The sequence below is a fragment of the Aythya ferina genome (assembly GCF_964211825.1).
Source record: "Aythya ferina genome assembly, chromosome: 2".
NCBI lineage: Eukaryota > Metazoa > Chordata > Aves > Anseriformes > Anatidae > Aythya > Aythya ferina.
In genome coordinates this window covers 153,078,315-153,093,057 of record NC_140297.1, presented here as the reverse complement: position 1 = coordinate 153,093,057, position 14,743 = coordinate 153,078,315, and the positions used below count along the sequence as shown (strand labels likewise).

Genomic DNA, 14,743 nt, shown 5'->3' with positions numbered 1-14,743 from the left:
AAGCTGAAATTAAAATCTGTGCCACTTTGCTGTATGAGAAAAGGTTTTGTCTTTCTTCTCCATGTCAAAACTGGAAAGAAATGTTATTTATCATCCGTCTGCCTGTGTTTCACAACGATCTGCAAGTGTGTTCCCCCAGCTAATCTTAATCTTCAGTTTGCTCTTCAAAATGAATGCTTCTGGTGTGAGGCTACATTACAGGAAGCATGACCTCATTCTGCCTCTGTGCTGCTGATTGCACGGGCTGTTTTCAAAAGGAAACAAGGGACTTCATAGACCTGCCTTTCTGAAGACCCAGTGCCATTCTGCGCCAGGAAGCTGCAGAAAGAGCACCCTACACTTATGTCTCAGAGGCTCTGGTGTTGATGAGAAACTTTTTTGCATGCATTTGTTAATAGTGAAATGGATTTTCCAGGTTTGGAAGATTTTACAAATATTTATCTCTTAATACTTTTGTCAGCTGAGTAATAATTAAGCTTCAGAATCGTTTATATGCTGCTCTTCGGGAAGTTTTGTATTTTTCTGAATGTTTTTATCATTACTTGCAGGGAGAGAAGACTAAAATGCTCTTCAGTAATGACTGATTTGTGTGAACAAATAAAAATATTTTTGTAGACACTTATCTTTGGTAGGTACTATAGAATAAATCTGGTTGCCTGGACTTCAACTATTCTACTAGTTAGCTCTATATTTTGGTACATCCTAATGTAAATATTTACAGTGTAAACATGCACAAGGTCTTGCTGGCTATCAGTTCAGGACATAGTTGGTTTAAAGATTAATTTAATTTGGGGAGGGAAAGATTTGGTTTGCACAGTGACTTTTTCTTTATATTATGACACATGCTTGCAGGTGTTTTGAAATTCAAGGGGGTGTTGCCTTAAACTTCAATTTGGATTCTTGCCATAGTTTATTGCTATGTTCATCTTAGATTCGCTTTTAGTGAATTTTCTTAAAGCTGTTGGCCTTTTCTCATGCTGTTAAAGGTTCTATATTGATGCTCATTTTGTGATTTACATATACTGCTGCTTAATTGTACAGTGGTGGTTCAAATGCTTTGTTTCGGCTTGCTTGTGTTGTTACTCTAGCTGCTCACACTGTTAATAGCCCACAAATGGAACTGAATATTAAATACAGCTAGGACTCTATGCAGCATTGTCTACAACATGATGCTTACGTGCTTTCTCCAGCATTGAGCTAATTATGACATTCAAGAGCCCTCTTCACCCATGCATAAGCCACAGATTTTCATGATAGTGAGTGGAGAAAAAATTTGTTGGACTCCCTTTTCCATGACTGTTTATAGAAGCTTGACATTATCATAAATTAAAATGGGTTAAAAGCAAATTACAACTGCTCAGAAAATGTTCTTTAAAAGAGAGAAAGTCATCGCCTCCCCAGTAATGTATTTACATGTGTATAGCTCTTACACTGTGTTATAAGCATATGTATACACTATATTTTACCTGAATTTTGCCTTCAGTACAAATTTTCAGTCCTGCAGAGCCATACCTCACATACCTCACAAATTTATGAAGTAATCCAAATTAGCAGCAGCGGAACTGTGGTTTGCTCTGCTGCTTTCTTCAGTTTGTGTCAAAGCTTTCTAATGACAGCACTATCCATATGTAAGCTACGATCCTTACAGTTGTTCTTTGTTAGTGGCTGCTACTCTGTGTTAGCATAAGTGAGAAAATCAAGTGCAATACAACCGTGATATGGCTATCAGTTGCTGGAAAGAAGTTTTGCTGTCAGATTATTAAAGAATTGTAATAGATTTAGTTGATGCAATTATTCCTTTTTATCCCTTTTCAAACACATTTGCCCTACAACCAATCAGTTTTGTCTTAGTGAGAATATTCAGTGGACTGTATTATAACTAATACTGTGATATATGTTCATGATGGTATCCTTCCTGATTTTAAAACAAAATAAAACAAAACATTCCTCTCTATCTTTTTAAACTCTTTAACAGATAATCTATATTACCTGTTATCCCAAGGTGTATGAACTTTTCCAAGATGTATGGAATATCACATGTTGCATCAACACCAAGAGCAAGTAAGTCTGTGCATATTTGCCTGTGTTTTTAATAAAAACAACCTGGTGTGGAGGGAATCCTGGGAGACTGACAAAATTTGGGATTTAGCCTTTTTTAGTCTACATCCAGGTCTACTAACCACCTGTTGATTTTTTTTCCTGGTTTTTTTTTTTTTTTTTTTTTAGTGTTCAGACACATTTCTTTATTTTTTTTAGTATAATATTTTTGCATAATTGAGTATCATGATTGTAAGCATGATTTTGCATAAAGTAAGAGAAGTTCTTTCAGATGCTGGTTGTGTGTGAAAAAGTAGGTCTACAACATGTAAGTCAGTAAAACACACATAACATTCATTTTGGGACATTTTGCTGTGTGACAATCTGACTGATGTTGCTTGACATCTTGTACCTCCACCAAGTTTCTACCAGTTGTCTCTCTGCAAGTTGTTTTTGCCAGGGTTAGAGCATAATTTTCCTCACAGTAAAGTGAAATGTGTTTTGTTTTTTTTTGTTTGTTTGTTTGTTTTGTTTTGTTTTGTTTTTTAATGTCAGAGAAACAGTATCTATGGGAGTAGGATAATAGGACTAATTTTTAAAAAATACCCCAGAAAGTTTTACTTCCCTCTTTGGCAACTCTGCTGGCTCCCAAGGCTCAGTATCCAGGCTGTGACTGACAACCCAGCTCCAAATGAGGGTAAACAACACTACCAAAGTAGGAACACTGACCTTAATGTCTTTCCCTTGCTTCAGCTCAAAATTGAACATTAAAAAAAGGAAGAAAAAATCCTCTTAGGTCTATCTTCTCTCATAGGTGAGTGACAGGCATTTAATAACAGTGTTGTAAGAATGATGCTCTAATGACACTTTTAGGTAAGGTTCTATAGGGAAAGGTCATATCTTTTATGATTCTATGTAACAACGGATATAAATTCTCCCTATGGATAACCATTGCTTGCATTTCATAAGATTGATTCTGGCAGCTGCTGAACATCTGGCAGTACTTTGCAAACTTCAGCTGTAATAATCCAGACAAATCCTATTTATTTCCTTAATTTTCTGCCACAGTATTATTGTCATTTTTTTTGGCCATGGTCTCTTTCCCCATGCCTGCTGTGCCATGTCTGCAAATTTTACCCAAAAAATGTGTTACAATGGTAATGGTGGCCCTTCCTTTCTACTCTGTAATGTGTACTATTTTCAGCATGAACCAGATTTCTGGGAAAATAACATTAAAATTACTAATAACCTGTACAAGTTTTTGATTATGGTTGTCTCTGATTCTATGTTGTCCTGGTTGGCGTGATATTAAACAGTATTCCTGTAGTCACCTCATCTTTCCTATGCTAGTTTGTTGTTTTGTTTTTTTTTTTTACCTCTTTCAACCACTCTCTTAATTAATTTTTCATTTTGTTTAACTTCTTTTATGATTTACACAAAGTACCTGTCAGTGACAACCTGTCAACTGTTTAAGCTGTCAGTGGATATGATAACAACTCCTTCTTACTTGGCCTTTGCCTCTGCAGGTTCAACAGCGTTTGATGGAGAACACGGACGCGGCCTCTCAGAACATATTTTGCGGAGGTATTGAGGAAAATTATACTTGTTTAATTTTGTTTTTATTTTGTTGGAGATTTTGTAAAATTCCCCTTGGCCACACGGAATTAAAGTGTTGATACTAATTTAATTACTAATTTAAAGAGACATTAGAAGTACTGCAATGGAGCATTAGAAGCAATAGCTTTGCAATTATGAGGTTTTAGAACACCTCCAGTCCACTTTCTTCCCCCCACTACTGAAATCATGCTCCCCCTCTGTCACATTCTGTATGGGATACTGAAACCTGCTGCTGGCCCATTTCAACCACTCAGTCAATACAATGTCTTCCTTTCCTTTCATGGATGTCACTGCATGGCCACTTGGAAAGTCAAGTTGTTGAGGAGAAAGGGCTCACCATAAGTAAAAAAAAAAAAAAAAAAAGAGTAATCTGAAGCTCTGGAAAACGTGAGGCAGTCACGCTGCAGTTGGCTGAAGCCTCCTAGGTCCAGAAGTAAAAGCATTATCTGCATATTTTAAATCCATCTCTCATTGCCAGCTCCCATTAACTGAGAGTTGATGGCATATGTAAATTTGCTATTATTAAATCATGCTTTTGCACTGTCTAGACATTCACTTAATTGGAGGTTTGGGTTTCTCTCCTTTTCAGTTATGCTTGTGCCTTTCTGGCTGATGACACTGCCTGCGGGTATTGTTCCACCGACCCTCTCAGAGGCTCCCTTTTCACATGTCGCCGCAGCCCCCGACTGCTTTCTAACGGTTATTACGTTTTGACAGAAGACAGTTTTCTGTCTGATGAAGAGGGCAACATAACACTGACACCATCCCAGACAAGTGTTACATACAAAGAGAACTTAGTTCGGTAAGTGAACTACATGCAGGTTTTACTCCAGGCTGGCAGTTGGCTCAACATCTCTGTGCTTATCTGGAGATACCTGCATGGCTGCCTACATTTTGGTTGGTTTAAGATTTCTTATTTTTTTCCTTTATTTATGTATATTAGTGTTGTTTGTTAATGGGAGTATCTAAATTGATCTAGTTTGCAGAGTGCAGTGATTAAAATCCTTTAATTTTCAGTCATAACTAATTTTACTACCCGAAAACCGTTCAGTGTACAGTTGCTATAATTGGAGTTGTGTGAAATAAAGAAAAATAAGGGTTACAACTGATTTTGCCAATGGGGTGTTATCATGATAAGGAATAAAATAATTAAAAAAATAATAATAATAAAAACGTCTGGTCCTAGCATTCCTCATTGGGAAAACTCCCTCTCAATTTCAGAAGAAGCATTGATCTAGGATGGGATATAAAATGCAGTCCAAAAAAGTACAAAGTACAGTGGATCTGGGGATCCAGGCTATACCACATGAAACTCATGGGGAGCATGAGAACACTGGGAGTACTATCGAAGTCTGTCAACAGTAGTATCATTTGGTACCACAATACCCAACATCACAGTAGCCCAATACATTACCATGCTGCTGATACATCCTTGGTGACATGCCCAGGGTCAACAACAGAGCTGGGAACCATATCCAAACCTGGTTCTTGCATCTCAGCTCTGCAAGCTTCAGAGCTCTGTCCCTGTTCATTAAGACTAATTAATTCTATCCCTTGACAATGTGTCTTTTCTTTCTAGCATATTCAGGCGGAAGAAGAAAATCCGCCGCTCTCTTGCCAGCTTGTTCAGTCTCAGTACCTCCAGCTCCTGGCTCAGCAGCACTGTCCTCAGCAATACAGAGTCCTCCCATGGGGATGATCCCTGGTCTGATGGATGCAGTAAACTAGAGGCCAGTCAGGCTGATATTGGTAAGCTCTGACCAGCTACAATATTATAGCCTATATTTTCTGGAAATTTCTTAGCTCCTCCTATAGGTTTTGTTTGGGTTGTCTCCCAAAATGTGCAGGTAAAGGTTAGATGAACAATGGAATTATAAGTGGTGAGTTGAGCTCTTGGCATTAAAGTTCATGGAATGTGAGTCCACAAAGACCTTTGTGTCAAAAGGACATTTTTAGACTGAGCTTGAATACAAAGACATCACCAGTGACATTTATCCCGGTGCAATTAATATCTGGCTCTGGCTGCTTTCACCTGGCTCTTTTAATAACATCATTGTGTAATGCTCTATGCAGCCTTGTCTTTGCTCTGAATATTTTCTCTTGCATACATTGAACCTGCCAATTGCCTACTCCTAAGAATCTGAAAACCTCCCTATGATTAAGTATTGTGTGTGTGTGTGTATAAAATCTATTACCACAAATTCTCAAAGCTCATCTTTTGCGTGGTCTCATTTACATATGCACTTTTGGCAGGCGATTCAGACTTTTCCTCTGAATATGATAGCCATGTTCCGCAAGGGCAAACTCCAGCATCTCTTGGAGCTTCTCTCACCAAAGATGAGGAGTTTATTCAGCCTGGGAAACCATTTTGTGCTTCAGCGTCCTGCTCTCAGTTCATGATAAAAGCAAATGAAGAGACGTTGATCAAGGCAGGTATGTTACACTCTTATCCTAAGATACTGCATTTTTAGAGTGAACCAAAAATACACACATTAAAAATGTTGATATAGATCCTTGCAGAACAAAATTTATTCCAAAAACATGCATTTTAAATGACTCCTTAATAAAATCTTAAAATCAGTATTGTTCACTTCTCCCTGCTCACATCTTTTCCCCTCCTATTTTCAGTGACAAATGTAAAAAGAAAAAAGTGAAGAGGAAAATAGAGGAAAGGGCATGGGAATAAAAACTGAAAAGGGCAATTATTCCGAAACGCTTGCTTCCTGCAAGCATTGAAGGGCACAGTGTCTCTATGGTCGTGGGGGAAAAAGACTCCTGAGAGACACCCAGAGCATGAAAATTAGGTTTCTGCTTTGAATCACTCTAAGTGAACTCTTAAAAACAGAGAGAAACTGAAGAGACTGACCTTATGGGATGAAGACAGTCTTTGCAAACACCTCCTATCATGTATTTATTTTCCTGAAAACTGATGAGAATTATTTTCCATACTTTTGTTTTAGAAAAACAAAACAGCACAGTGCGAAATGTTCTTGCTCAGATGGCTGCACTGGTCTTTTGTTTAATCATTTCAATATGTACAAGGTAATTCTTTTTTTTTGTTATTATGTGTTGCTTATGTTAATGATTACTCCATTTTACCTGGTTAATAAAAGATAAAATAAGGGTCTAGTTTTCAAAGTTAAATATATCTTACTGTGAAAATGTATTTTCACATGATAGCTGATGCAGACAAGCATCTCAGCTATGTAGGTATGCAACAAAATAAGAAATCTGTATGCAGATAAGGCACCTACTTTGTCAAGTGTGTTTGGACAAGGGTCATGGAAGCCTGAGAAGAATCAGAATGGATCCATGTCGTTCCAAATGACCAACATGGGTGTTTCTCTCAGTCAGCGAATGTTGAGATCTTTATTTCTAGGACATTATCCACAATAGCTTAAGTAACTTAAAGTTTCAAATTGCAGTTCACCTAGGATAGTTTTGTTGGTTCATCTGCAAGAACCTTCTGTTCTCTTCGCACCCAGTCTTCACCTCTGTTAATATGCGTTTCTTGCCTCTTTCTAAACTTTATGGGTATTATATTCTCAGGTATTTTCTGGGAGGATTGTCTGCCACTTTGTTGCTGATAATTTTAGTTTGTAAGTACAAACTTTCTTTCTACTTAACACATAATCTTTTACTAAGTCACATATGAGGACAAAAAAGTGTCCTTAGATGTAAATCTGTGGCTCTTATTGATGCTGATAAGAGCAATATGTGGGCATATGGGGACAGAATGTAGCCTTCAATCAATTACAGGATTTTGCATTTAAACTTCACGGTTCTTTTGTCCCAAGATGCTGCTCTGTCATCTTTTTTCGGTCTTGTCACATCTTTCAAAACAGCTAAGTTTTGGTAAGTAGCAATAACGTCATGTGATAAATAGAAAAATTTAGGAATTTTATATTGAGAGGAAGGAGAGATTCCTTCTGTTGTTTTCATGTCAAAAGATAGAAGGCATGATATGAATTTTTTGATAGGGATTTGGCTTCTCCTGTTACTGATTTGTATTCACAGAAAATTTCCATTTATTTTGAAAAACTGACTTTTAATAATGTGCAATAAATTTTGTAACAGTTAACTGTTCACAGAAAAGGAAGACGAACCTAATACGCTATAATACGAACATGCAGAGACATGAACATAAGACATGCCCCACTAACCCAATGCACCATTAGGTTCAGCACAGAGCTTTGCCTTTGGCTCATACTTTAGTCTGATAAATGTTTTAGAAATATTAAATCTGATGAGTTGAAAAATGGTGCTAATGTGGCTCTGTTTCAGACTGCTTTATTTAAAAGTTTTGCACAGAGTTGTAGCTTCTAAATCCTTCTGGAGAAAAATACTTGCAGCATCATAGATCTGAATTACTTCTTCAGAATAGCTCATGCATAGGCCTCTGTGCTGCAAGCATGTGTTTGATTTATGAATTATTATTCTTTCACTTTCTATGCAGCAGAAAATTCTTCTGAATGTGTCTAAAATGCTGCTAAGACTAAAAACATTTGGGCTTATCTGAATATGTGGTGAAAGTGAAGCTCAAAAGGACACTGTTTGTTTCTGATACTGTGTCAGAGTTCAATGTTTTAATGTATCCCAAGGGCAACAGGACAAATCTGACAGATTTGCAGCATTTGAATTGAGTAAATGGGAAGCTAGGAAATAGGCAAAGCCTGGAGAGCGATATTGCAGTGATAGACTCAGATTTTGATCAACCAAGGGTCTTAGCACAACACCTCAAGTACCCAAGGATAGTATATTACACTTTGTCACTATGTCCTTATTCCAAATAAAATCAAGGCCACCAAGTTAGGACTAGCATATTGCAAAGTACAGCTTTCAGACTTCCTGAATAGTTTAGTCCTGAGTCATAAACAAAGCTGTTCTCACAAGAGGCAAACAAACACACTCTGAGAGCTTTCCATTTACTGGGGTACAAAGAATACCTCTTTTACCCTCAACACAAAAGAAAAGATACCTGTTCAAACAAGTAATCCAACAGCATAAGGAAATGTGACAAACCAGAACCTACACAATATATTGAACATAACGAACTGTTGTTTGAATCAGGACATACAAAAACATACACATTTTATTTTTATTTCCCCCCCACAGGAACAATTGAAAAGCAGGAATATTGGTGAGTATATGTTTAAGTTTGAAAGAATTCCACACATTTCTGGGAGAGCCCCATTATGAAACAGGGTTCAAGCACAACAGAAGAGTTCCCTGAGCTTTTCATTAAAAGCAGGTTTAGCTGTAGGACTTTTGCCAGTTTCCACAGTGAATTATTCCACTTTGCTGTCTAAAACGCCTATTTGATTTTATGTGGATGAAATATTTGTTATTGTTTGACAATAGGTGTTAAGCTGTTAAACAGCCACTTTGCTTTATCCCAGGGAAGAAAAAAAAAAAAAAAAAAAAAAGTATATATTTTTCAGTAGTGGGCAAAGTAAGTCCTCTTCAGTTTAAACTGAACAGTAGGGCCAGGTGCTGTACTGCTCTAGTCTGGTACCACTGAACAAGTGAAGCAGCATAAACATTTGAAAAACCCGTATAGTTTCTTCTCTTCCTTAATAGTTTTCAGTCAAGTTTTATTCTCAGTCCCCAGTTTTTGTTTATCAAGCATTTCAAAGTCTTGGTATAGCTCTGAGCCCTTAAAACAGGAGCACTCACTTCCTTCTACTGTAAGTTGGCCATCCCAGTCCTGGTTCATTGTTTCTTTCATCTCTCTAAGTTGAAAAGACAAAAATGAAAAGAAGAACCTAAGTGGAGCTGTGCCCAGGAGCTGTGTTCCTTGTAGACTGGATAAAACAGCCTTGTTCATCAGTTCTTGGATGAGTGCAGCTCAGCTTCTGAGATCTAAGGGCAGCTGCACAGCTGCAGGTGCAACCTTGGAGTCATTCCTCAGAAAGAGGTTGTTCATCCTGAGAACAAAGCATTTTAGAACTGCGTGTAGGCACTTGATCACTTTGCAGAGTATGAAAGCCTATGATGAAAAATGCATACTGCTCATCCACAGCCAAGCAGTGGACACTAGATATGGCACTTCCTACAGTCAGTGGGACTATTTATCCATGGCTACAACACCAGAGGTTTAAAGCTTACTGATTTTGAAAGCCAGCATCAATATTAACCAAAGCAGGTACTACAGGATGGAATGGAGAACTTGGGACTTGTTTCCTAGCAGAAGTGAAATACAGGTTGGTCCAGGACACTGGAGACAGCATGCCAGCATTTCAAAACAAGCTCTTCTCCTGCCTTCCACAGGAACTTAAAGTCAGAGTGTTTACTTCTATATATTTCACTCTCAGTTCACTACCAGTTTTCATTTTTCTTCCTCCTGAAATTTGTTTTCCTCAGTATCAAACTACTAGATACCTCCTTGTGGCACTGTTACACATTTTCCCAAGGAAACAAACAAACAAAAACAAACAAACAACAACAACAACAAAATCAAGACAATCAGAATTATTGGTATTCTTCCTTTAGAATACAATTCATTTTAGCTTTATTTTTGTTCTGGTCAAACTACAGGTGATGCCATACTTCTTGGTGAACTTCTGCAAGCAGTAATGCAAAAAGATTGTGGTACCTCTAGTCTCAGGTCAAGGAAGTCCTGCGTAAGCATGAGTCTTACAAGCACTTTGATAGTAAACCAATGGTGAAAGTGTTTAGCAATCCCCATTAATTTTGCTTTTGGTAAATAGCTGATGTCTTCAAATACTTTATATGTATTAATTTCTTGTAATGACATGCTGTCAACAATAATTGGTTTGGATAATGAGTACATGTGGTAATATTTCAGAAGCATTATTGTATCATGTGTGCGCATTGTCTTTTGGCAGTTATAGCTAGCACTGTAAAAAGAGAAAAAAGGAAGAAAGAAACATCACAAAAAGTATAAGTAAATGATGACAAATCAGTGCCCAATTATTAGAAGGAAGAGATTCTTCAGAAAACCATCAGTCAGTATGTGGAAAAGCAATAATTGCTCTGAATTACCTGGGTTATGATACAAAACAAAACAAAGAAACAAAACCAAACAAACAAAAAACACCCTGCAGCTAGTAACTGTAATTTGGAAACATTGAGCCTTATTTTTCAACTTGTATCTTTGCTACCACAGAGACTATATTACACATGGATCCTGTGGGTAACCAAAAACTGCTGTCTTGTGACTCCAAGCTTTTAATAATCTGCTACTTTAAATATCTCCCTATATGCCAGTTTAGCTAGGACAGAATTCATTTCATCTTCCTGTGCAACAAAATGATGATAATGTGTAAGCAAGCACACTCTTGACCACCAAATCATTCTATAACTAGTGCTCCTTCTAGTCTACTTGTCCCCTGTTGTGCTAAAAGTGATGTTAGCACAGCCCCAGCTGGTAAATCAGATGTGAAATACTGGCTGTGGGAGAGCTAGGTCTGCTGACGGGATACAAACAGGCTGGCAGGCATAATGTCTGGGATTTCAAAACTGCAACGAAAGCACATACACTAAAGGTTCTGGTGGAAAAAAGAATCTACAAAACTGAAACACCACTGTCTGTCCAATTCTATGTCCAAGCCAAGATCAAGCACATTATAGCCATATTTCTAGCATCAAAAATATAAAGAAATGAGGCAATGAAGTAAAGTGTACTTACAGCAATTTAATATGTATGTTTCTCTTTCAAAGGGTAAATAAATATATGCTAGTAATATTTTGAAGCGAAGCATCAATAGCTCAACATTTAGAGCTCAAACAGGGAAATTTCACCCAAATTAGCAATTTATGATAGTAATTTACATTTGCTCAGATCATTACATTGGTCTTACATGAAGGCAGACTATCCGATGTAACAAGACTTGGGTTTGCAGTTTCAATAAAAGGTGACAAGGGAATGTCCTTTTTCATAAAACTTGTTTAGTTGTAGTTAATGCACTTGAGTATTTTTGTCAGTATTATTCTGCTTTATTTTGTTAAACTATAGAGAGCACTGAGAGTGTCATAGTGTAATATTTATAAATATGCTGTGTTATCTATTTTATTGCTAGTTATACCAGATCCTTTACTAAACAATTTTTTATTTTTATTTTTAAAGAGGATTAAAAGATCTTTAGTATTTAAATAATTTCCTGGAAGAATAATCTGGAAGAATAATATCCTGTACTGAGACAAAAGTCTAAGACTGCAATTACTCTGCAGTTACAGAAGTGATACACTGAAAAGCAAGAAAGCTTAGATTCACTGTAAGCTAATTGGTCAACATACAACAGCAAGTTAAGAAGAAGCTGATTTAGCTTGCTAAAAGTTTGGTGTAATATGAATTGCTTTAATCTGTCTATGAAAAAATAAAAGCTGTAAATTGCGAGTGTTCTTATCAGGAGAGGGCGAAGCTCTGGAACAATTTTGTAATAGGAGTTCAAGGCTAAAAATAAGATGCGTGGGATCTGCTAAGAGATGCCCTCTGTGATATTCATTAACGTTGAATTAACTAAGTTCTCTTCAGTTACCAGACTGATTGCCTTTGACAGTTCCCTGCAGTATATTCCAATGGACAGGAAAGCAAACCTTATATTGTTTCCCTGAAAAGAAGCACAATACTGTGCTAAGTTCAATCCCATCAGAAGAAAAATTGAAGTCAAAATCTATCTGATGAAAAACTGAAGACAACATTTTCTAATCTAAATGATTAAATCTGGACTGTCAGATGTAATTAGTATTTGCAATTTCTGTTAACTAGGGAATAAAGCTTAGAATAATATTGAACAGTAATTCTCATCAAGTAAAACCATTTGTTGGGCAGTGATTAACCAACACATCTACAAAGAGTGAGGATTCCTAGAATTTTCTTTCTGTCCTCAGTGATTAAAGTGATTAAACTCTTACTCAGTTCTAATATAGCACATTACATATATATATATATAAAAGGAAATCGAAGAAGAAATTCAAGATAGAGATTTATAACTCCCTGTATATTATCTGATACCTTTCCTTACAATTATTTTTTATCATTATGACTTGTCTTATATTTCTTGGTGTGTTCAGCAGAATTTCAAGGTCATTCTTGATTATATATCACATAGTGCTTAATAGTGTGGATGTTCATGTTGAAGTGAACAGCAGCAAGCAGAATTATAATAGTTATGGAGTCCCTTAGCTTATAATGTTCCTAATGTGTGATCAAGTCTGTTTTTTCTCCTGGAAGTATTACAAATAGAACTCAAACCATATGGACTAAGATTAACATTTTGACTTAAATGGTATTGAATAAACCATGCTGATACAGGAAACAGGTATGGCCATTCAGCCTAGTTGTTTCTTTGTGTATTTTATTGTGAATTAGCTGCAGAGTTTTGTAAACATCTTTGTATATTTTAATATATTCTGAGTAAAACTGCTAGTTCATTTCATATTATTCTTTTTGTACAATTTCTTATGCTGCCTTTTGCTTGTCCTCTTTATCATTTACTTTTATAGTTAAGTTGTTCTTGTTTACATTTTTCCTATATTTATGAGTGTCATCAGTACTGAAATTGTTTATTAGGAATTGCATATATTATGATTAATTTGTTATTTGCCTTTTCTGTCTCGCCCTGTAGGTTATGTGCTCTTTGGACAGGATTTATTGGTACTTTGGTATGAAAATGAAAGCCTAATTTCATTACAGTTAGTTACTAAGTAACTGTTAACACCATAGAATATAATGATAATGATAATAGTAACAACAAAACCAACAACCATAGAATCAAAGAATCATAGAATCACAGAATGTGTTGGGTTAGAAAGGACCTTAAAGATCATCTAATTCCAACCCTCTACCATGGACAGGGGTGCCACCCACTAGAGCAGGTTGCCCAGGGCCTCAATTAAACAAGAAATAAATAGAAAGACATAGTTCCAGATTCTGAGTGCGTATCAGTCAGTTGATTTCCATCTAAACTTCTGATTTGCAGAATTTTAGCAGCTAAAATTTATCCATGGACATCAATTCTCTAGGGCTATAGCACCTTACATGAGTATATTCTCATGAAGTGAGCACATATTCAAGATATTTCTGATGCACTGTGATGATAATGCTGTAAAGCTTATTTTGTTATGACACAGAATGATATTTTATATTGTACTGTTTTATGCATTTAACAAATAAACATGTAATGTATTAAAGCAGTAAAGTGAGTTTATCCAAGGAATGAATTCCAGATGGGACTCTTGTTCTTACTCAAGTCCATTCTCCTGTTTGTAATGTGGTTTATTACATTATTTGTGCCATGGACATTGTCTCATGCTAAGAATGCAGATTTGCATTACTTGAAGCTCTTAGCACATAATTAGAGTAAAAAATAACTCATAAAATAATGAACACAATAAGTGCTGTAACCTCCAAATTACATTTTTAAAAATATGTACATTGTGTTAATGTCCTACAGATGGCAAATATGTTGTTGCATGAAGTATATAGTAAGAAGTAATCCTTGTTCTGAAGAGCCTGCAGTTTTAATGAAGACAAGAAAGTCCCCAGTGTGATTATCCTGGTTCAGCATCTAGAATTAACCCATGTGTGCTAAGTAACATAGTAGTCAAAAAAGCCAATGTTCTGTGCAGTTAAGCAATTCTTTCAGGTTATGGGATACAAAGTTGACCTCCACAACAAAGAAGCTCGGAGGCAGGAGGCATAAGAACAGTGCCAGAGCCCCATTAACAGAGACATGAGTCCTTGCCCCAACCCCTGCCGGGGCTGTCCCAGGAGAGCTTTGGTCCTGGGGACTGTGCATCATCAGAGCAATCTTCTCATTAAATCCCATTTCTAACTTCTTCTGGTTGAAGGCTTCTCTATTGGTAAGCATATGTGTGTACGGGGAGTCCGAGTGCAGCAACTGGAGTGAGACCAGGGGTCACACGACAACTGGAGCAAATGAGGGTGCTCCAGCATCAGCAGGAGTCTCAAGGAAGATCAGCCAGCAAGAAATTGAAATGTCTCCCAGGAGCTGGGCATGCATGTGCGATTCTCTCTGAGAGCGAGATTCTGTGAGAGCTTCACTTGTGCATGGAGGAGTTGGCTCCCAGAGGGACCTGCTGGGTCCTCTGTGCCTGCTGGGAA

At 36.9% G+C, this 14,743-nt stretch overlaps 1 protein-coding gene across 6 annotated transcripts; it reads left to right on the top strand.

Moving 5' to 3' along the window:
- The first annotated feature begins 270 nt into the window (after positions 1 to 270).
- On the top strand, positions 271 to 13,835 carry TMEM71 (transmembrane protein 71). 6 transcript variants are annotated; one of them, XM_084511336.1, is made up of 12 exons: positions 271 to 415; positions 549 to 628; positions 2,003 to 2,061; positions 3,564 to 3,621; positions 4,244 to 4,456; positions 5,234 to 5,403; positions 5,908 to 6,087; positions 6,615 to 6,696; positions 7,204 to 7,253; positions 7,437 to 7,509; positions 8,770 to 8,794; positions 9,392 to 13,835. In XM_084511336.1, exons 3-11 carry the CDS (start codon positions 2,007 to 2,009, stop codon positions 8,777 to 8,779), a joined length of 891 nt encoding a protein of 296 aa, XP_084367462.1. In that variant the 5' UTR covers positions 271 to 415; positions 549 to 628; positions 2,003 to 2,006; the 3' UTR covers positions 8,780 to 8,794; positions 9,392 to 13,835. The 6 variants fall into 6 exon arrangements, with proteins under 6 accessions (XP_084367462.1, XP_084367463.1, XP_084367460.1 ...); XM_084511337.1 differs by having other exon boundaries at positions 1,976 to 2,061; positions 10,192 to 13,835; XM_084511334.1 differs by having other exon boundaries at positions 1,976 to 2,061.
- The last annotated feature ends 908 nt before the right edge of the window (positions 13,836 to 14,743 follow it).